General features: G+C 50.9%; 1 protein-coding gene across 7 annotated transcripts in view; it reads left to right on the forward strand.

Annotated features, from left to right (window-relative positions):
- Positions 1 to 22,617, forward strand: part of MDC1 (mediator of DNA damage checkpoint 1) — a 212,987-nt gene that overhangs the window by 152,883 nt on the left and 37,487 nt on the right. For all 7 annotated transcript variants that reach the window (XR_014962557.1, XM_085609059.1, XM_085609185.1 and 4 more), the window contains one exon: positions 19,507 to 22,464. Coding sequence is in view for 6 of the 7 variants with exons in the window: in XM_085609059.1 (XP_085465185.1) it covers positions 19,507 to 22,464 (2,958 nt within the window). In the remaining variant the exon portion in view is untranslated. The remainder of the gene's footprint in view (positions 1 to 19,506; positions 22,465 to 22,617) is intronic.

The following is a 22,617-nucleotide window of genomic DNA, read 5'->3' on the forward strand; positions in this document are numbered from 1 at the left end:
TGTTGGACCCCACACAGTTTGGCTTCTGTGCTAAACATAGCACTGAGCTGGCTCTGATTAAATCCACAGAGGAGATTAGAGAGGCCTTGGACCAGGGAGGCGCCGCTTTATTGATCATGCTGGATCTCTCTGCAGCCTGCGATACGGTCCATCATGAAGTTCTGATGGACCGTCTATCCGAAAGAGGGGTCCAAGGCAAGGCCTGGGATCTCCTGAGATCTTTTCTTACCGATAGGACACAAACGGTGGGCCTGGGTAAAGACAGATCTAAGCCTTTCTATCTCCCCTGTGGAGTACCGCAGGGGTCATCGCTTAGTCCCACATTATTTAATGTGTATGTGTCACCACTGGCAGCCCTGATAAGATCCTTTGGGTTCCAACTGACCTCGTATGCGGACGACACGCAAATCGTGTTGTCTCTTCAGAACGGTAAAGAAGTGGAGACTGGATCAAGATGCAATGACTGCATGCAAGCTATCGCGGGCTGGATGTCGTCAAACGGCCTGAAACTCAATGCAGAAAAAACAGAGGCGATCATATTTGGGAACATCACTAACCTCTGGATGCCGAATTGGTAGCCAATTGTAATGGGCATGCTTCAGGCCCCTACTGAGAAGGCTTAGAACTTGGGGGTGATCGTTGATGCTAAACTCTTCTTTGGTGACCAGATTAGCAGGTTCATCTCAACCAGCTTCTATATTCTAAGAATCCTGAGAAATTAAATTCCTCCTTCCCGAAGATAGCCTGAAGATAGCAGTCACAGCGCTCATTCTGTCACAACTGGATTACTGCAACAGTCTCTATTTGGATATCCTAAAGAGACACCTGAACAGACTCCAGATCGTACAGAATGCGGCAGCCAGGCTAACGGGCACACCCAGGTTTGTCTCTGTGAGGAAGGGACTTGGAGATCTTCGCTGGCTCCCTGTGAAACAATGTGCACAATTTAAGGCCCTCTGCCTGGTTTTGAAGGCCCTAATGGGCATTGGTCCTGCTTTCCTGAGACAATGTATACAATGGTACGTTCCTGGAAGAGCGTTGCGCTCTTCGGAAGCAAAACAAGTGATCGTTCCTCATATCAAAAAAGCCAGTTTGGGTGGCAGGAGCTTTCTCCATTGTGCTACAAAAGCCTGGAACAGCTTACCTCTGCACCTCAACCGAGCTCCTCGCCTTCAGGAAGAGACTAAAAACCTGGCTTTTCAGATGAACAGACTTATTATATCTAGATCCAGGTAGGCAGTGTCCAGCGCCAGGACACCCTAGGGTAACCGAGTGCTTTAGAAGTTTTATTAACATTAACATGCTCTTCAACATGTACATGGCCCCCTCGCCGCCATGGTTAGACAGCACAAACTCAGCATAGTATCCTATGCCGACGACACCCAGCTCAATCTCTCCCTCACCAAAGAATCCATCACCACCAGACTCCACTCCAGGAAGGAATGAAGGACGTCGCATCCTGGATGAGCAGCAGCTGCCTGAAGCTCAACTCGGAGAAGAAAGAAGTCCTCGTCCTTGGACCCCCACCCTCTGCATGGGACAACACCTGGTGGCCCACCGCCCTCGGCAGCCCTCCCACCCCCACTGAACGCGCCCGAAACCTCAGCATCGTACTAGACTCCTCCCTCTCCATGACCCAACAGGTCAACGCCATTGACTCCAGCAGCTTCAACACCCTCTGCATCCTCCGAAAGACCTTCAAATGGATCCCCCTCTCCCCCCCCCCCCCTCCCCAAGTCAAGGAAGACCGTCACCCAAGCACTCATAACCAGCAGACTGGACTACGGAAACGCCCTCTACGCCGGGATCAACAAGTCTCTGCTCCTGCAAACTCCAGACCATACAGAACACCGCAGCCAGAATCATCCTCGGCATCCCTCGACACGAACACATCACACAACATCACACAACACCCAACCTCCACTGGTTCCCCGTTGAGAAGAGTTACTTTCAAGATACTCACCCATGCCTACAAATGCCTCCACAACACCGAACCCCAATACCTCAACGAGGGAATCTCCCTCCTCGTACTCGAGAGAAACCTCCAATCCGCCGACCTCGCTGAAACCCCGACATCCGCAGAGCCAGAACAGGTGGAAGCGCCTACTGCTACATTGCAGCCAAGACCTGGAACAAGCTCCCGATCGACATCAGACGTACCCCCCTCCCTGAACATCTTCAGGAAGAAATTCAAGACCTGACTCTTCGACTGAACGGAGCTGCTTACCCCCGCGCCTTGAGACCCTCAGGGGTGAGTAGCGTGCTTACAATTCCCCCTGATTGATTTATTGATTGATTGCTTCCAGGCTGTGCTATGACACCTGATTACAGCGGAACTGGTTTTCTTGTGATTGTGACCGTGTGTGGTGGTGAGTAGCGATTTTAAAATTGGCTGAGGTACTCCTACCATAAATAGTGATTTTAATAGTGGAGGACCTGGTCAAAATGTAAAAACATTGGTGGATACTTTTGGGATATAAGTTGAACCCAATTATCCTCAATACAGTCAACACGTTTCAGCCATCTTTCTAAGTTCCTCTAAAGGTCAAAATGGCTTTCATCAGGGCCAGAGTTCATACTCGCATGTATGCTATGGCATGCGAAATAGAGGTTTGTACTTGCAAACCTTTCATTCATGGAGAGAGTCACTTCTTACGACCAATCCTGTAAAGATAAGCTCATGAGACAAACATATTTATTATCATGTAGGTAGACTTGTCCTGGGGTCGTGGCAGCCATCCTCGCACCGCCCCTAATACATCCATACAACAATTTCTCATTGTGCCAAAGAATGCATTCTTAGTAGAACACATCCCCACTATCATTTGTAGGGTCATTTATTTTAGCATTTGATTTCTATTTGAAGTGTGGGCCCAAATTCTTGGAAGACAATGTACATTTATAACAAATAGCATGCGTATTCTAGACAAGCAAAACATAAGACATACATATAACGAAGAATGAGTTAATGCCTCTTTCTTATTATGGGCATGTACATGTTAATTAAACAGCTGACTCTACTCTGCACCGGAGTATGCATATGGGAAAATTCACTCCTATGCAATTATGAAAAGATAAAAACAACTATCTCATAATATGGTAGTCGATCTCTACAAGGGATGCTCCAAGGAGGTGGACCCGGTTGTCTCACACTGTAAGTCACAAAGCAAAGATTTGTCAAGTTTAAAGAAAAGCATATATATATATATATATATATATATATATACATCTATATCATATATTTTTTCCCTTCAATTGGTTAGATTGGAGTGGGAATATTTAATTTAACCCCTCCAAAGTTCCACACTTTCCATACTGTTGCTTAGGTTGTAGTATGAATAGTAAGTCTGACTGCCCTCCCTCACACTCCTCCCCATTCAACATGTTTCCTGCTGTTACTTAGGTTTGAATGGGAAGAGTAGATTGTATTTCTCCAAATTGTAACACTTTTTAGAATTTTTTGTTGAGGTTGGAATGGTAAGTTAGTTTTATGTTTTAATTTTAATTGAGTTTAATTGTTTGTGTGATATTTATTTCACTTTTCATGTTTATTAGTTTGTACATAAAATTGTAAATATTTTTCCTCTCCTCATTTTCATTCATTGTATAATGTTTTTATATTCTTATTTTTGATTTTTCTTTTACTTTTCACTTTTATTTTTTACGTTTCTTCTTTTATTGCAATATGTTTATATTTTCATTTTATTTTTTAACTTGGTTAGTAATAGGTGTCATTTTCTTGAATTTATGATTTTCTGAAATCAAAATGTTTGGTTTTTATATCTACATATTTTGTGTTTACTTTTTTTAAATTATAAATATTTGTAATTTTTTTTAAATTTCAATGTATAAGTTATATTTATTTGTTCAAGTATATTTTAATGGTTTTAATGTTTTACATTTTTACATTTTCTTTATTTTTATATATACATATGTATATTATGTAATTTATTTGAAGTGATAATTTAAATACTTTTAAATATATATACTTACTGTAATATTGATATGTCATAGACAATATCTTTGTACTTTATCTCATAAGTATGTAAAGATATTTAGGACCACAATATTTTTCGCTGCAGTATTTTTATATTGCGATATTTTTGATGATTATATTCTGTTATATAAGCAGGCCAACAACACCTTTGGGCCTTTTTATGACTCCCTCCCCCCATCCCGTCCTTGAAGGCTGGGTTTCTATGGAGCCTGGGTTATGCGGGTAATCACTGTTTGAATAAGGTCATCTTAAGTGGATCCTCACTACTTGGCAGCTCTTCTACACTCATTATTATCAAATGTTTCTGCTTTTGTGAGCATATGTGCCATTCCAGAAGTGCCCACTCATCGATTATGTGAACCAGAACCCAACCCTAATAGAATGAGCTCCCCATAACTTGGCACACCACCATGGCTTTCTGATGGATACATCTGCCAGTGGATTCCTCACCTTGTGAATATCCCCTGCGCCAGCATTCCACGGAACTTTTCTTCCCCAGCATTCCACGTCGACGTGGGCGACGTCACAATACATCGGCTCCGCACGCGACTCCGTACGACGTCATCGGAGCCATAAGAAGCCCACGTCGGCGTGATGACGTCAGTTCCCTTTTTTCCGCGCCGTCGACGCGCAACGGTTTTTTCCCAGTGCTCTCTAGATACTTTGTAATCTAGTGGTGTATTTTTGTTAAAATCGGTATGTCTTCGACGAGGAAGTCGGGCTTTAAGCCCTGTAGGGAGTGCGGAGGCCTGATGTCCATGACGGATCCGCATCAGAACTGTTTATGGTGTCTCTCCTCTGATCATGACGTGGATGAGTGCGGGTGCTGTAGGAGCATGAATCCTAAAGCGCTGAAGGAGAGGAAGGCCAAACTCTTCATGAAGAAGATCGGTGAGGAGAAGAGAGGGAGGAAAAAGGAGAAGTCCAGGCGGGAGTCTTCGACTTCGAGGTCGTCGAAGTCGAAGAAGCACCATAAGAAGAGGAAGCATTCTTCTCGGCGTCGGTCCTCGAAGTCTAAGAGGTCGAGGTCGGCTTCGCCTCGTCGACGTCAGAGCAAGGTCTTGTCTCCTTCGCCTTCTCCTGATAAGTCTTCGAAGTCTCCCTCTCCGAAGCGAACTCCAGCTCGTTCCCCGACGCCGGTGCCGTCCAAGGCTTCGACTCCGGGTCGGGTGGAATCTGATGTGGAGCAGGAGCAGGAAGTCTGTTCCGGTGCCTGGTGACTCCGCGGCTCCGGTGGAGGATTCTGAGGAGCCGACGCCGGTGACTCCACAGGAGGATACAGGGGCAGTTCCTTATCCCCAATTCCCGGCTCCAGGTACGGATCCTTCGGGATTTCTGAATGCCATGTATGGCATTTTTCAGAGAGCATCCTTCCCATCCAGAGCACCAGCAGGTCCCGTGGGTCCGATGGCATTTTCTCTGGGAGTGCCGCAGCAATACGCTCAGGCTCCTTTTCTGCCTTTTATGCCGATGGCGCCTTCTTGGCAGTTTCCGGCGCCGGTTGGGAATCCGGCTCGACCTCGGATGGATCATCAATCTTCGGAGCCTTCTCTGACGCCGAGGCCGACTCCATCGACGCCGCATCCGGCGCCGCCGACTCCACCTGTGGCGCCTCCGACGCCTGTGCCTTTGGCTCCACCGACGCCGCGCACGACGTCGTCGACGCCGGCTCCCCGGATCCGATCGAGGCGGGAGGCCCAAAGGGTTTTGGAGGAGGATAGATATCGGGCTGAGGTGGAAGAAGGTGAAGTCGACTCTTCTTCGGATGAGTTTGGAGGTATAGAGGTGGCAAGTGGTTTGGATACCACCCCGGAGTGGGAGCATGCTTCTGCAAGGTCTTCTCCACCACAGGAATTGGCGCCCTACCATGTTGTGATCAAGAAGGCCGCGGAGTTGTTAGATCTCCAGCTGCCCTCTGTGGAATACAAGTCCAATCTGCTTACAGAGGTGTTGCACTCTCCGACGTCTGCTTCGAAGCCTTTGTTACCTTTCAATGAGGCTCTCTTGGAACCAGTGTTGGAGGTGTGGAAGAAGCCTCTATCAGCTCCGGCAGTTTGCAGGCAGGTGGCAAGGAGATACAGGATTGCGCCAGGAGACCCGGATTTTTTATCCACGCATCCTTCTCCGGAGAGCCTAGTGGTGCAGGCTTCATGTTCTAAACATGCTTCGGGTGCTTTCCCCCAATCTCCTGCTGATGGGGAGTCAAAGAAAGTTGATCAGGCGGCCAAAAAGACTTTCTCCTCAGGAAGTATGGCGTTGAAGTCATCAAATGCCACATGCTTGCTGGGGCGTTATGTTCATGCCCTGATGGACTCTATAAAAACTTTGGCCCCTAAGTTACCTGAGGGGGATAAGTCGTCCTTCATGGAGGTTGTGGCGGACACTCAGGCAGCTGCCAGGCAGGTGATCCAGTCTGGGCTGGATACGGCTGACTCTGTGGCGAGGTTTATGGGGTCGTCCATTGCCGCAAGGAGACAGGCTTGGCTCCGTTCCTCAGGGTTTTCTGCAGATGTCCAGGCTACGCTGGTGGATCTGCCCTTTGATGGACAAAAGTTGTTTGGGGAGAAGGCAGATTCTGCCCTTCAACGTTTTAAGGACAGTAGGTTGACGGCGAAGTCCTTGGGTCTCGGGGTTCCTGCTAGAGGTTCAACTTTCCGTAAGGCTAGGGGATTCGGAAGATCATCCTTTCGCTCCTTCCGACAGCCACAACAGCAGCAGCAACAACAGCAGCAGAATCCCCTCTATCGCTCCTACAGAGGGAAGCAAAGGGGTCGGAGAGGTTCTGGTCGTAACCCCTCTTCTTCCTCCTCCTCCTCTGCTCCAAATGAGGCCTCAGGGAAGCAGCCCTAGATCCCCCATCCTGGATCATGTAAGGCCTGTGGGGGGTCGGGTGTCCTACTTTCTACGGGGTTGGAAATCTGTTACAACCGACCTTTGGGTTTTGAACCTCGTAGAGACTGGGTACGCCCTTCCCTTTCGGGAGTTTCCTCCCCCTTACCCTCCTTGCCAAGGTTATTGCTCGGAGGACCACCTGCTTCTCCTGCAGAAAGAAGTTCAAGCCTTGTTTCAGAAGGGCGCAATAGAGGTGGTTCCGGAGCAGGAAAGAGGTCAGGGATGCTACTCCCGGTATTTCCTGATCCCCCAAGAAGGACGGCAGATTGCGTCCGATTCTGGACCTCAGAATCTTGAATTTTTACCTGAAACAGGAGAAGTTCAAGATGCTGACCCTTGCGCAGGTTCTTCAAGCGTTGCAGCAAGGAGACTGGATGGTGTCGCTCGACTTGCAGGACGCGTACTTCCATGTCCCAATCCTGAAGTCGCACAGGAAGTATCTCCGTTTTACGGTTGGGTCGCAACATTATCAGTTTGTGGTCCTCCCGTTTGGTCTTACTACTGCACCTCGAGTCTTCACTAAGGTGATGGCAGTGGTGGCTGCTCATCTCAGAAGGTCGGGGATTCCGGTTTTTCCCTACCTGGACGACTGGCTTCTGAAGGCAGAGTCCCCGGAGATGGTGCAGCGTCATCTGCAGGTGACAGCTCAGCTGTTGTTCGACTTGGGTTTTTCAATCAATGTGCCCAAATCTCACCTGGTGCCCTCTCAACGCAACCTGTTTATAGGGGCAGTACTGGACACTACTGTGTGTCGAGCATTCCCTCCTCCTCAAAGGATTCTCGACATTCAGGAGATGGTCCCTTTATTCCACAGTGGAGCGGTTGTTCCAGTTCTGAAGGTCCTTCGCCTGCTCGGTCTGTTCACTTCCTGCATTCTGTTGGTCAACCATGCACGCTGGCACATGAGGGCGCTCCAGTGGTGCCTCCGGAAGCAGTGGTATCAGCACAACGGGGATCTCGGGGAGTCGATCAAGATCTCCGGAGAAGCTGCAGCGGATCTGTCTTGGTGGAGCGTGGAGGGCAATCTGTCCCAAGGAAAGCCTTTCCATCTACCTCCATCGGTGGCCACAGTGATAACGGATGCCTCCACCCTAGGGTGGGGAGCTCATCTGGGGGATCTGGAGATCAAGGGTCTTTGGTCTCCAGAGGAGAGGTTGTTTCATATCAACCTTCTGGAATTGCGGGCGATTCGTTTGGCACTCAAGGCCTTCCTCCCTTCCCTTCGCGGTCAGTCAGTTCAAGTCCTGACGGACAACACGACCGCGATGTGGTATATAAACAAACAGGGAGGAGTAGGGTCTCTTTGTCTCTGCAGAGAGGCCTTACGACTATGGTCCTGGGCTCAGGACCATCAGATTTGTCTGATGGCAAATCATCTGGCCGGGGTGCTGAACGTGCGTGCGGACAGTCTCAGTCTGCAGTTCTCCGCCGACCACGAGTGGAGGCTCCATCCGGAGGTGGTTCGTCGCGTCTTTCGGACGTGGGGGACACCTCGGGTGGACCTGTTTGCCACCCGAGAGAACGCGCACTGCCCGTCATTCTGCAGTCTCCAATATCCGATGCAGGGGGCGTTGGGGGACGCGTTTCAGTTGAGTTGGGGCTCACGACTCCTTTACGCGTTTCCTCCCATACCCTTGATTCCTCGGGTTCTGAGGAAGATTCGCCAAGACCGGGCCCAAGTCATTTTGGTCGCCCCGGATTGGCCAAGAAGGGTGTGGTACACAGATCTTCTCCACCTCTCCTCGTGCCCTCCGCTCCGTCTCCCTTTGAGGGCAGACCTCCTCTCGCAGTCGGAGGGGCAGGTTCTACACCCCCACCTCCAGAGCTTACACCTTCATGCCTGGAGATTGAACGGGGCAACCTGAGTTCCTTCTCTCTCCCACCTGATGTGGTGGACGTTATTTTATCGGCCAGGCGACACTCCACCAAGTCCATATACTCCTACAGGTGGTCTAAGTTTGTAAAGTGGTGTGGAGAGAGATCCATTGACCCTTTAAAGGCTCATCTTTCTGATGTGCTTCAGTTTGCTCTTTCCTTGGCTCAGCAGGGCTGTGCTGTGGCCACGGTCAAGGGCTACCTTTCGGCCTTATCGGCATTTCTGTGCCTTCCAGATCAACCTTCGTTGTTTAAATCTCCGGTTGTTCTGAGGTTCATCAAGGGCCTTACAAACATATTTCCTCCTACTCCATTTGTAATGCCTCAGTGGGACCTTAATCTTGTCTTAACCTTTTTAATGGGGTCCCCATTTGAGCCTCTTCATAATTGTCCTTTGAGGCTGTTGTCCTTTAAGGTGGTTTTTCTTGTAGCCATAACCTCGGCAAGGAGGGTGAGTGAGCTTCAAGCTCTTAGTTCCAAACCTCCTTTTCTTACCTTACATGCTGAAAGGATGGTTCTCAGGACCAGGGCTGCTTTCCTGCCAAAAGTTGTTACTCCTTTCCATTTGGGGCAGTCTATTACCCTCCCTGTTTTTTATCCACCCCCTCATCCTTCCAAAGAAGAAGAAAGACTCCATCGCCTTGACCCGAAGAGGGCTATGAGTTTTTATTTGGACAGGACCAAGGACTTTCGTATTGATGACCAGCTTTTTATTGGCTACGTTGGTCGTTCTAAAGGTAAAGCGGTGCACAAGCGCACGCTGTCAAGATGGATTATACTGACCATCAAGATCTGCTACGCCTTGGCTGGTAAGACTCCTCCTGAGGGTATTCGTGCTCACTCTACTAGAGCTAAGTCTTCAACATCTGCTCTGGCCCGGGGTGTTCCTGTGGCAGATATTTGTAAGGCCGCGACTTGGGCCTCCCTCCATACTTTCGCAAAGCATTATTGCTTGGACTCTGAGATGAGGAGGGAGGGCCACTTCGCGCGTTCTGTCTTGCAAGACTTTCTGGTATAGAAAGGTGGACACCCTCCTCCGGGAGTGGGGACTGCTGTGGGAATCTATTCACAAGGTGAGGAATCCACTGGCAGATGTATCCATCAGAAGAACAAGTTACTTACCTTCGGTAACGCTTTTTCTGGTGGATACAGTATCTGCCTGTGGATTCCTCACTGACCCACCCGCCTCCCCGTTGTCCACCTTTGTATACCATGGAATAGGTCTTGTTTGAAATGTTTGTATATTCTCTTGTACATTGGTAGGAAATGCTTGTTTGATTAGCATTCCTTTGTTTTTGTATGCTATGTATATGTATTGGTTTTCTGTATACTGTGTATACTTGGAGTTGTCGTTGGTTCACCTGTTCGCCTCGAAGGCACGGAAAAAATGGGTGGAACTGACGTCATCACGCCGACGTGGGCTTCTTATGGCTCCGATGACGTCGTACGGAGTCGCGTGCGGAGCCGATGTATTGTGACGTCGCCCACGTCGACGTGGAATGCTGGGTGTTGGAAACCCACTCCCACACTAGAAGGGGTGGTGGTGGTCTTCCGAACACACTGTGGTAGCTTGGCTCGAGTGGTCAGGAATCAGGCTCCGTGCTAAGCATACAACATACCCAAACAATAACCATGCGTGCATCCGTTCCAAAAACGACTACACCGTAAAAATTATGAAAATAACTTTCTTTATCTGCTTTTTCTCTTAGTTGCTGAGTGGATAAAATAAATAACAATCACAATATACAAACTTTTTAGAAAGTGCAGGTCAAATAAATACTGGCTTAATGATTCAATAAATAGGGGTGATCATAAATACTGAAGGCATAAATAAAAGTGCAATACAGACAGGCAATTAAATATTCTGAGGCAATAAATACTGTAACCAATAAATATTGTGCATCAATAAATACTGTAGACCAATAAATACAGTGGAACAATAAATAGGTTAAATACAATAAATACAGTGCCCCTAATAAATACTTAAAAGCTGACAGTGACACTCATGGATTCAGATCACTTTTGAATTCCTAAGGGCTGATTTGGCCCAGGCACAGCTTGTGGGGATGTGGAAGGCTTGAGGGTGTCTACTCCCTGACTTGGACAAGGCTGAGGCCTAAACTGAGGTAGATAAAGGGGGAAAATACCAGAGACCTGGCTCTCTCTCTCCACACAACTTCTCTAGATTAGTCCCAGTTCACCCCTGGCACAGTCAGGTTGGTTCCAGCACCTCCCTAGCCCCTTAGAGCAGTCTCTCAGTTCTCCACAGGGCCTTAGGCGCCCTCTACTCCACTTACTGCCCTTTTTCTGATGCTCCGACGCCGCTGGAGTCGTATCGATGCCGTGAGGCGGTTCCGGTTCGATGTCGGCGGCCTCGGCACAATGTCAGTTCTTTGACGAAGCCGGCAGGCGGATCCGGTCTCGATGTCAGCGGCCTCGGTTCGATCTCGACCTCCGATTCGATGGCGTCGGGCAGTCTTACTCGGTGTCGACTTCGGGCGGCTCCGGTCCGATGGCGACCTCGGCTTCGATGACGTCGGCCGGCCTTGCCTCGATGTCGACTTCCGGCGGCTCCGGAGTGCGATCCTCACTCCCGACCTCCGGTGCTCCTCACAGGTTTCCGGCGACTCCGGAGTGCGACCTCCACTCCCGACCTCCGGCACGATTCTCACAGGTTCCGGCGACTCCGGAGTGCGATCCTCACTCCCGACCTCCGTTACCCTTCACCTCGGTCTCCGACGACTCCGGAGGGCGGACTTCACTCCTCCGATGACGCCGCTCACTCGACCTCGGGTGACTTCCTCCTCGACCTCTGGTATTCCTCACGACCTCTGACGGCGCCCTCTCTCGACCTCTGGCGGCTCCGGGTACGACGTCTGCTTTTCCAGTCAGCGCCGCTTCTCCACCTCTGGCTCCAGGTCTTAGGCTACTCGACGTCGGACTTCAGGGAAACCAGCTTCCAGGTCAGGATCTTGCTGTTCTCTTGTTTCTAAGGCCTGTTCCTGCTGTCCAGGTCCTCAGGATGGTTTTTCTGACTTCTTCCCACACAGGGCTCTAGGCTGGGCTCCGTCAGTAGGGACTAGTATCAAGAGTGGGTTTATGGACCCCACTCCAGGCACAAGTTTCCACCCCTGCTGCTTCACTCCTTCCTCCTTCACGTTTGTGCTGCTCACTCTTCACCAGTCAGGTGCCAACTGCCAGCTCCAACTGCCAACGCTCTCTCTTAGCTTCCCAACATTCTAAACCGCCTCCAACTGTCACAGGGTTCTGGAATGTTCTGGAAGGTGCTAGCAGGTTCCAGTGGATGCTGGTGATGTCACAGGTGGCCACCATTTTGTGCTTCAGGCCCTCAGACAGAAGTTTCAGGGGTAGGTAAAATGGCTCCCTGAATCTGCAGCAACACGAAAAAGTCTGGTGGTTCCCAAAAAGGAAAAATTCAAACCGGGTTTGAGGCAAAAGTGGGACAAAATAAATAATGATGAGGAGGGACCACCCAAAGGGCTGACAGGTCTAACACGCGTCCCCCCCAGCTGAAAGTGGGGAGAGCTACCCAACCCCTTGGGAGTTCTCATCACTAAGGCGGAAATACCTTGAGAGACCGTCTGCATTGGCGTGGTCCACTCCAGGCCGATGTTCCACCTGAAAGTCCATTCCCTGTAGGGAAATAGACCACCTCAACAACTTGGGATTCTCCCCCTTCATTTGCATCAGCCAACGAAGGGGTCTGTGGTCGGTCTGAACCAGGAAGTGCGAGCCAAACAGGTATGGCCGCAACTTCTTCAGAGCCCATACCACTGCAAAGGCTTCACGCTCTATTGCACTCCACTTCTGCTCCCTGGGAAGTAGTCTCCGGGATAGGAAGACCACGGGTTGATCCAGACCCTCTTCGTTGAGTTGCGATAACACTGCCCCAATGCCATGTTCTGATGCATCTGTCTGGACAATGAACTCCTTGGAAAAGTCTGGGGCCCTTAAGACCGGGGCCTCGCACATGGCTTTCTTCAATCTCTCAAAGGCTTGCTGACAAGCCTCCGTCCAGACTACCCGTCGAGGTTGTTTCTTGGACGTGAGCTCCGTGAGGGGGGCTACGATGGTACCGTACCCCTTCACGAAGCGGCAGTAGTATCCCGTGAGGCCCAAAAATGCTCGGACCTCAGTCTGTGTCTTGGGGGGTTCCCAGGCCATGATGGCCTCGATCTTCGCCTGGAGGGGTTGCACCGCTCCCCTACCCACCAAGTGTCCAAGGTACACTACCGACCCCTGCCCGATCTGGCACTTGCTGGCCTTGATCGTCAATCCAGCTTGTCTCAGGGCCTGGAGAACAGCTTGCAGGTGACGCAAGTGATCCTCCCAGCTGTTACTGAAGACGGCTATGTCATCCAGATAAGCAGCAGAGAAACTCTCCATTCCGGTGAGGATCTGGTTTACCAGGCGCTGAAACGTGGCAGGTGCGTTCTTGAGCCCAAAGGGCATCACACAGAACTGGTAGTGGCCATTGGGCGTGGAGAAGGCTGACCTTTCCCTTGCTCCATCAGTCAAAGAGATCTGCCAGTACCCTGAAGTAAGGTCAAAGGTACTTAGATATTGGGCAGCTCCCAGCCGGTCAATCAATTCATCCGCCCTAGGGATCGGATGAGCATCAGTTTTGGTCACTGAATTCAGTCCCCGATAGTCCACACAGAACCTCAGTTCTGGTTGGGCACCCGGTGGTGCAGCTTTTGGTACTAACACCACCGGACTGGACCAGGGGCTGCTAGAAGGTTCGATCACTCCTAGCTCCAGCATCTTAGTGACTTCACTATGAATGCTGGCCTTCACCTTGTCTGACATCCGGTAGATCTTGGACTTCACAGGTGGGCTGTCTCCTGTGTCCACGTCATGGACGCACAGGTGAGTCCTACCCGGGACAAGGGAGAACAACGAGGAGTACTGCCCCAGGACCTGGCGACAGTCCTCCTGCTGTTCAGGAGTTAGAGATGGGGAGAGAATCACTCCCTCCACCGACCCATCCTTCTCTTGAGACGCAAACAGATCAGGGAGAGGCTCGCTTTCCACGTCCTCTCCTCCGTCAGTCACCATCATCAAGATGACTTCGGGCCTCTCGTGGTGGGGTTTGAGGCGGTTGGCATGCAGCACCCGCAGGGGCTGACGAGGGGTCTTCAGGTCCACCAAGTAGGTAGCCTTACCCTTCTTCTCCAACACCTCAAAGGGTCCTGACCAGCGATCCTGGAGGGCACTAAGCTCTCCTGGTTCGATCACCCACACCTTCTGGCCAGGCTCCAACTCCACCGGGTGAGCATTGTGGTCATACCACGCCTTCATCACTGCTTGGCTGGCTTCCAAGTTGTCAGAAGCTTGCTTCCACAACTTAGCCATTTGGCTCCGGAAGGCCAGCATCTAGCTCACCACATCCTGGGGAAGCTTTCTGGGAGTTCTTTCCCATCCGTCTCTCACCAGGTTGAGAGGTCCACGTACAGGGTGCCCATACAGAAGCTCGAAGGGGCTGAAGCCCACTCCCTTCTGTGGCACTTCCCTGTAGGAAAAAAGTAAACAGGGTAGGAGGACGTCCCATTTCCTCCGCAGGCTTTCAGGCAGACTTCTGATCATGCCCTTCAAGGTTTTGTTAAACCTCTCTACCAGACCATTGGTCTGGGGGTGGTAAGGAGTGGTGAACCGGTATGTCACTCCACACTCCTTCCACATTGCCCGCATATACGCTGACATGAAGTTGGTCCCCCTGTCGGACACAACTTCCTTGGGAAAACCCACTCTGGTAAAGATTCCCATCAGGGCCCTTGCCACAACAGGTGCTGTTATGGTCCTCAGAGGTATTGCCTCTGGGTACCGTGTGGCATGATCCACCAGAACCAGGATAAACCTGTGACCAGCTGTAGTTGGCGGATCTAATGGACCCACAATGTCGATGCCCACCCTTTCAAAGGGGGTGCTAACGACAGGAAGTGGTTCCAGGGGAGCTTTCAGCTTCACCCCTGTTTTCCCACTGGCTTGGCAAGACACACATGTCCGGCAGTAGGTATCGGACGACACTTTCATCTGAGGCCAATAAAAGTGTGGGACAAGACGGGCGAAGGTCTTGTCTTGCCCCAAGTGTCCTGCCAATGGTATCTCGTGAGCCAACTCCAGAAGGAAGGCTCGATAACGTTGAGGAACTACCAAGGCTCGTGACGATCCGTGTAGGGGTGCCTTGGGTTCACTGTAGAGGAGGCCATCCTCCCAGTAAACACTGTAGTTCCCTTCAACGTTCCCTGCTGCCTGGGCTTTGGCCTGTCGCCTCAGCCCCTCAAGGGTAGGGCACTCCCTCTGGCCCTGGCAGAATTCCTCCCTGGACGGGCCTCCCTCCACGTGCCACTCGGCCGGGATGGGTAGGTCCTCCAGGTTGGTAACGTCCCCCACCGCAGACTCCTGGTCCACCACCTCCGGTGGCCTATCCGTCCTACGGGGTGGGGACGCCGAGGCAGGCTCCTCCTGTCCTCGGTTCTTCCCTTGACTGGCAGCTGGCTGGGCCTTTGTTCCAGGCTCCAGCCGAAATGAACTCCCTCTTCGGGTAGTCGTGGACCTTGTGCTAACACAGGCCCAGTCAGGTGTACCCAGCATCTCGGTGTGAGTCCGGTATTCCACCTCCTTCCAAGCGTTGTGCTCCATGTCATTCCCCAGCAGACAATCGACTGGCACGGCAGGGCTTACGGCAACTCGAAGTGAACCTGCAACCCCTCCCCATTCAAAGGGAACCTCGGCCACTGGATAGTGGCCTGTTCTGCCGTCAGCCATCGCGGCTGGGTGGAGTACATCGGGAATTACCTGCTCTGGAGACACCAGTTGGCTACGCACCATAGTCATACTGGCTCCTGTGTCTCTCAGAGCCTCCCCTCTTTGGCCGTTGATGGTGACCCATTGCCCATACTTTGCGGTATTTGCGGGCACCTGGATCTTAGGAACCATCTCCCGTTCTCCCAGGGACACTAAAGTGACACCCGCCCACTCCCTTCCCTTAGTTAAGGGCATCTCCTCCCCGAGCACTACACTAGCTACTCCGGGGGTCTTTCCTCCAGTGGGAGGGGGTGGTCGTTTCAAGCACTTCGGATCTCCTTTATAGTGTCCAACGCCACCGCACTCATAGCAATGGACAACCCTTGGCTGCTGACTCTGGCCAGGATTAGGGTTTCTGGGCGGGTTAGCCTTAGGGGTGAATCCTGTTCCCTTCCCTTGGAAGTTATTTTGGGGGCCTTTGGAGAACTCCTTTTTCTTTTCCCCTCCCTCTTTCTTCTGGGGGGCGCCCTGTCCGGCCTTTTGAGTATCCCCTCCAGTCCCCCTTGTGGACACCCGGGTACTAGCCCAAATGTCCGCCTCCTCAGCAAGCTTCCGGGGACTGGTCAGCTTGCTATCCACCAGGTGTTGCCGCAGTTCAGGGAAACATTTCTCGAGCAGGTGTTCCTTCAGTACCAGGTCAAACAACCCCTTGTAGTTCCTCACTTCACTGCCCTGAATCCAACCTTCCATTGCCTTCTTCGCATAGTCCAGGAAGTCCACCCAATTCTGCGTGCCCAGTTTGTGACTACCCCTGAACTTCTGTCTGTACTTTTCAGGTGTTAGTCCAAACTTTCTGATGAGCGCCAGTTTCATGGTGGGGTAGTGGGTCTGCTCATCCTCCTTGAGGGCCAATAAAGCATCCCTACCAGCTGGAGGCATGTACTTGTACAATCCCCCTCCCCAGTACTTCTCTGGAACCCCATGGGCCCTCAACGAGACCTCATAGGCCGCTAGCCACTTGGCGATGTCGTCGCCCACTCCATAGCTAGCTACTATGTCCTTTGGCAGGTATGGTTTAGGTTCCCTGGTGATCTCTTGGGTTTGGCTGCCACCATTAGGAACAGGTTGTGCCCCGATTCTCAAGATCTGAAGATCTATTTCTTTCAGTCGCAATTCATGGGCCATCCTCTGCTCCTCCTTCTCCTTCTCCAGCCTTGCTAAGTCCCATGTGAGCTGTCTTTTCTCCCTCCGGTCTGTTAACTCCACCTCAGACAAGCCACCGCTAGAGGCACTGCTGCCCTTCCTAGAAATGGTTCTGGGCCCTGCTGACAGGTTCCCCACCTCAGGTTGGTACATCTCAGCCCCCTCGGGGTCAGGCTCTCCATCCCTGTCTTCCTCCTCAGCCTTGCTTTCTCGGCGTGCCTCCCCCCAAGCCCTTAAGCTGGTTTGGAGTGCACCCTTTTTTGCTCCTGGGGGACAGTACACCCCCTCCCGCTGGCAAAACTCCCTGAGTTGGCCCACAGTGTACGTTTCTAGATTTTCTAGTACAAACTCCATCTTGCCCACTCAGGTTAGAGGACAGGTTTTTGTGCAGTAACTATGCAGGGGGGTACCTTTAATAATACCTCCTCCCACCACCAGAGTAAATTTGGAAAAAACAAAAACCCACAATTAGGAAGGCCGCTCTTGAGAAAACTCCCGGTGTAGGCCTATGGACTACCCGCAGTTATTGTTGAGTATGCGTAGGCACAGCTCTATCCCACCACTGAACACCAATTTATGTTGGAAACCCACTCCCACACTAGAAGGGGTGGTGGTGGTCTTCCGAACACACTGTGGTAGCTTGGCTCGAGTGGTCAGGAATCAGGCTCCGTGCTAAGCATACAACATACCCAAACAATAACCATGCGTGCATCCGTTCCAAAAACGACTCTACACCGTAAAAATTATGAAAATAACTTTCTTTATCTGCTTTTTCTCTTAGTTGCTGAGTGGATAAAATAAATAACAATCACAATATACAAACTTTTTAGAAAGTGCAGGTCAAATAAATACTGGCTTAATGATTCAATAAATAGGGGTGATCATAAATACTGAAGGCATAAATAAAAGTGCAATACAGACAGGCAATTAAATATTCTGAGGCAATAAATACTGTAACCAATAAATATTGTGCATCAATAAATACTGTAGACCAATAAATACAGTGGAACAATAAATAGGTTAAATACAATAAATACAGTGCCCCTAATAAATACTTAAAAGCTGACAGTGACACTCATGGATTCAGATCACTTTTGAATTCCTAAGGGCTGATTTGGCCCAGGCACAGCTTGTGGGGATGTGGAAGGCTTGAGGGTGTCTACTCCCTGACTTGGACAAGGCTGAGGCCTAAACTGAGGTAGATAAAGGGGGAAAATACCAGAGACCTGGCTCTCTCTCTCCACACAACTTCTCTAGATTAGTCCCAGTTCACCCCTGGCACAGTCAGGTTGGTTCCAGCACCTCCCTAGCCCCTTAGAGCAGTCTCTCAGGTCTCCACAGGGCCTTAGGCGCCCTCTACTCCACTTACTGCCCTTTTTCTGATGCTCCGACGCCGCTGGAGTCGTATCGATGCCGTGAGGCGGTTCCGGTTCGATGTCGGCGGCCTCGGCACAATGTCAGTTCTTTGACGACGCCGGCAGGCGGATCCGGTCTCGATGTCAGCGGCCTCGGTTCGATCTCGACCTCCGATTCGATGGCGTCGGGCAGTCTTACTCGGTGTCGACTTCGGGCGGCTCCGGTCCGATGGCGACCTCGGCTTCGATGACGTCGGCCGGCCTTGCCTCGATGTCGACTTCCGGCGGCTCCGGAGTGCGATCCTCACTCCCGACCTCCGGTGCTCCTCACAGGTTTCCGGCGACTCCGGAGTGCGACCTCCACTCCCGACCTCCGGCACGATTCTCACAGGTTCCGGCGACTCCGGAGTGCGATCCTCACTCCCGACCTCCGTTACCCTTCACCTCGGTCTCCGACGACTCCGGAGGGCGGACTTCACTCCTCCGATGACGCCGCTCACTCGACCTCGGGTGACTTCCTCCTCGACCTCTGGTATTCCTCACGACCTCTGACGGCGCCCTCTCTCGACCTCTGGCGGCTCCGGGTACGACGTCTGCTTTTCCAGTCAGCGCCGCTTCTCCACCTCTGGCTCCAGGTCTTAGGCTACTCGACGTCGGACTTCAGGGAAACCAGCTTCCAGGTCAGGATCTTGCTGTTCTCTTGTTTCTAAGGCCTGTTCCTGCTGTCCAGGTCCTCAGGATGGTTTTTCTGACTTCTTCCCACACAGGGCTCTAGGCTGGGCTCCGTCAGTAGGGACTAGTATCAAGGGTGGGTTTATGGACCCCACTCCAGGCACAAGTTTCCACCCCTGCTGCTTCACTCCTTCCTCCTTCACGTTTGTGCTGCTCACTCTTCACCAGTCAGGTGCCAACTGCCAGCTCCAACTGCCAACTCTCTCTCTTAGCTTCCCAACATTCTAAACCGCCTCCAACTGTCACAGGGTTCTGGAATGTTCTGGAAGGTGCTAGCAGGTTCCAGTGGATGCTGGTGATGTCACAGGTGGCCACCATTTTGTGCTTCAGGCCCTCAGACAGAAGTTTCAGGGGTAGGTAAAATGGCTCCCTGAATCTGCAGCAACACGAAAAAGTCTGGTGGTTCCCAAAAAGGAAAAATTCAAACAGGGTTTGAGGCAAAAGTGGGACAAAATAAATAATGATGAGGAGGGACCACCCAAAGGGCTGACAGGTCTAACACTGGGGAAGAAAAGTTCTGTGGAATACTGGCGCAGGGGATATTCACAAGGTGAGGAATCCACAGGCAGATACTGTATCCACCAGAAAAAGCGTTACCGAAGGTAAGTAACTTGTTCATCATGGCCATTATGTTGGCAGTATCACATTAGACACTGGTACCTTATTTTGTGTGTTTCATTTTAGGTCCTGGAAGTAGAGCCCAAAGCTAACGATGGACCACAAACTGCCCAAGGCCGACTGGCAAGAAGAGCCTCTGCTACATTATCAACGCCAGCCAGGAGTAAGAAAATGAAGGGCACAGTGGGTGAGAATCTCCCGGGACAGGCGGTGCAGCCTCTTGAGGAGACTGAAGATGACGGAGTTGGCAGGAAAGGCAGGCGTGGTAGGGGCCTAAGAAGACGAGCTGCTATCGAAGAGCCAGAGGATGAAGCTGCTTCTGAGGCTGACACGCATACTGGGCTTGGTATACCGGAAGTGTGCATTGAAGCAGCGGTGACCATGGACTCCCTTGCTCCTGGTATAGAAGTATCAGCTACTCTAAGTGTAGATACTCCAGAAACTACACACATTCCTGCTACTCATGTGGAAGTGCCTAATCCCAAAACTCCAAGTACTGATGATGCAAAAGTTGTAAATACTAACCAAATTCATGTTATGGAAAAAAAAGCGAGGATCAGTAATACACCACTGACCTCTGTTGAAAAGGCTTCTAAAGATCCACCTCTTGCAGATGCTGCAGCTTCTTGTATGGATCGGACTGATGCTGAAGAAGCATGCATTGCTGGACATGTTAGCAGTCACTCGACAGCCACACCAGTGACGCAGAGAAGAAATGCAAAGCGAGGTGAGAAGGCTGCTGCCCTGCCAATGATCGAGCAATCTATGACTCTAGCTGAGCCAGAAACTAGGGGAAATCGAAACAGTAGGAAGGCACCTACCACAGAAGCAGAGAACAGGGAAGAGTGCAAGTCTGAGTTTGTTCCTGTACGTAGCCGTGGGAGGCAGAAGAAAGTCTGTTCCAGTGATGCTAGTCAAAAGCAGCAGGATCCAGTAGTAGCCCCAGTGGACTTACCCACTCCAACCAGAGTGTCTCGGTCCAGGAAATCCGTTATTAGCAGTACTACGGAAGAAGTGGTTACACCAACACTATCTGTGCGTGGAAGAACAAGGAGAGGAGGTCCTGTAGAAAAGGAAGGGGTGAAGGAAGAGCAAGGTCAACCAAAGGCATCAGGTGCACGCAAAGGAACAAAGAAAGTTCCCACCATCGAAGCAACCAAGATTACAGAACTGGAACCTCCATCTGAAATGAGCACAACCACGGACCTAACCTCTGAGCAAAAGCAAGAGGCAAAGACTAAAAATGGTAATTTAAGCTGCAGTCCTGAAGGAAGGACTTGCCCACCTGAGCTGCCACCTCCCACTAGCATACAGGTGGTGACAAACAGCCAAGCAGGGGGTTCTGTTGAGAAAGAAGAGTTGGCTGCAGCCCTCAGCATAGAACAAGCTGTGCCAAATGATCAGGTGAAAGACCTCAGTGCAGAACAGGCAGTGATGAGTATCCAGACATCAACAAGTGACCAGACTGAAAATGCTTCTGCTCGAACTACCAGGAAGCGGAGAACAGTGGGCGATGGTGAGCAAGTGACAAATAATGTGACCTCCACCACTTTAGATGCCCAAGCAGCTAGGAAGAGAAGGACAGTTGGTAAAGAAAAAGGACTTGTGGAAAAGGGTGAAGATGTTCTCCAAACCGAGAAAAGAGAGACGAAAGAGGAAGTTGAAGCAGAGGCTGGAATGGTCTTAGATACTCAAGTCATGAAGAAGAAAAGAACCAGAAAGACTGTAGAAGAGACCAGAGATAACCTCCAAACATCTCGGAAAAAAGGTACTGTAGAGACCGTAGCCTCCACTACAGCCTCCCAAGCTTGTAAAAAGGAAGAGACCATAGATGCTTCTGAAGATATAATGGTCGCTGAAGAGACCGTAGCATCCAAATACTCTAGGAAGAGAAGAACTATAGAGGTTGGGCCAGAAGTGGCTGAAGAGGTCGGGGAAAATGCACTACTCTGCCGAGCACGTCAGAATAGAGGAAGTACAGCAGGAGCTTCAGAAGTAGAAGAGGTCCGAAACTCCACCTTGACTCCCCAAACTTCTAGGAAGAGAAGTGTCACAAAACAAAGTGAAGAAACAATGGAAGAGGTTAGCAACCTCAGCCGAAGTGTAAGCAGCGAACAGAAGATACACGAGACAAACTCTGCCATGAATAGTGCAGCCTCTTCTGCTGCCGGTGACGAGAACAGTTGGAGAGAACTTGGGAAAACTGCAGAGGCAACTGGGCGGCGAAGGAGGAAGCAGACAGGGAAGGATGTGGCAGCAGACAACAGAGTTGAACAAACCCAAAGCTCAGAGCACACTAAACCATCTGATGGCATTGTTTCCGATATAGCCATTGCAAATGGTGAGGCACATAGCAGCCAGAGTGGGAAAAATCTGGACGTTCCAGGCAAAGAAGCAGGACCGCACCAGACGCCGGATGCTGAGATCGAGAAAAATGATTTAATCAAAGCTGAGCAGGAGGAAAGGATCAATGAGAAGAGAAAATGGATAATTACTTCAAGTGAAGAAGCTGTTGTGTCTCAGTCTGCTGTCACCTCAAGCGCCCGTCTTCAAGAGGCAGACTTAGAAGGGGGAGCTACTGGTCGCAGGAAGAGGCAAAACAAGAGCGAGGAGGGAGGCCAGGACAGTGCTGAACAAGCAGGAAGCACTGAACAGAAGAGGAGGCGGAACAACACTGCACCTAATGAAGGTGCAGCGGCTGCTGTCATTATTGATCAGAGCGAGAACGGCCAGAGCCAGGGAAATGTGGAAAGTGCTGCACCAGAAGGCGCAATATCCCAAAAGAAGCAGTCTCCTACCTTGAAAAAAGCAAAGAACCAGACAGAGGCAATACAGCCAGAGGCACCACAAATCCGAGGAAGAGGGTTCCAGCGGAAAAATGCAAGAAAAACTGTAGAGGCAAAAACTACAGAAGGTGAGCTGCTGGCATCAACAGAGGCAGCAGAGAACATTGAAAGCTTGCCCAGTCAAGGGGAGCTACACTCCAGGGCTTCCAGCAGGAGCAGCAGCCGCCGACGGAAACAGGTGGGCTTCGTTCCAACCTCTCTAAAACCAGATCATGTCTTCCTTCCATTTTACTCACATTTTTCTAGACTCCAGATTGTCTTTCAATTTTCTTTTCTCTCTCTCTCCCCCCCCCCCCCCCCCCCCCCTCCCAGTGGCTTCTTTGATGCAGGC

The sequence above is a fragment of the Triturus cristatus genome, chromosome 1_1 (genome assembly GCF_964204655.1).
Source record: "Triturus cristatus chromosome 1_1, aTriCri1.1, whole genome shotgun sequence".
In the NCBI taxonomy this organism is placed as follows: domain Eukaryota; kingdom Metazoa; phylum Chordata; class Amphibia; order Caudata; family Salamandridae; genus Triturus; species Triturus cristatus.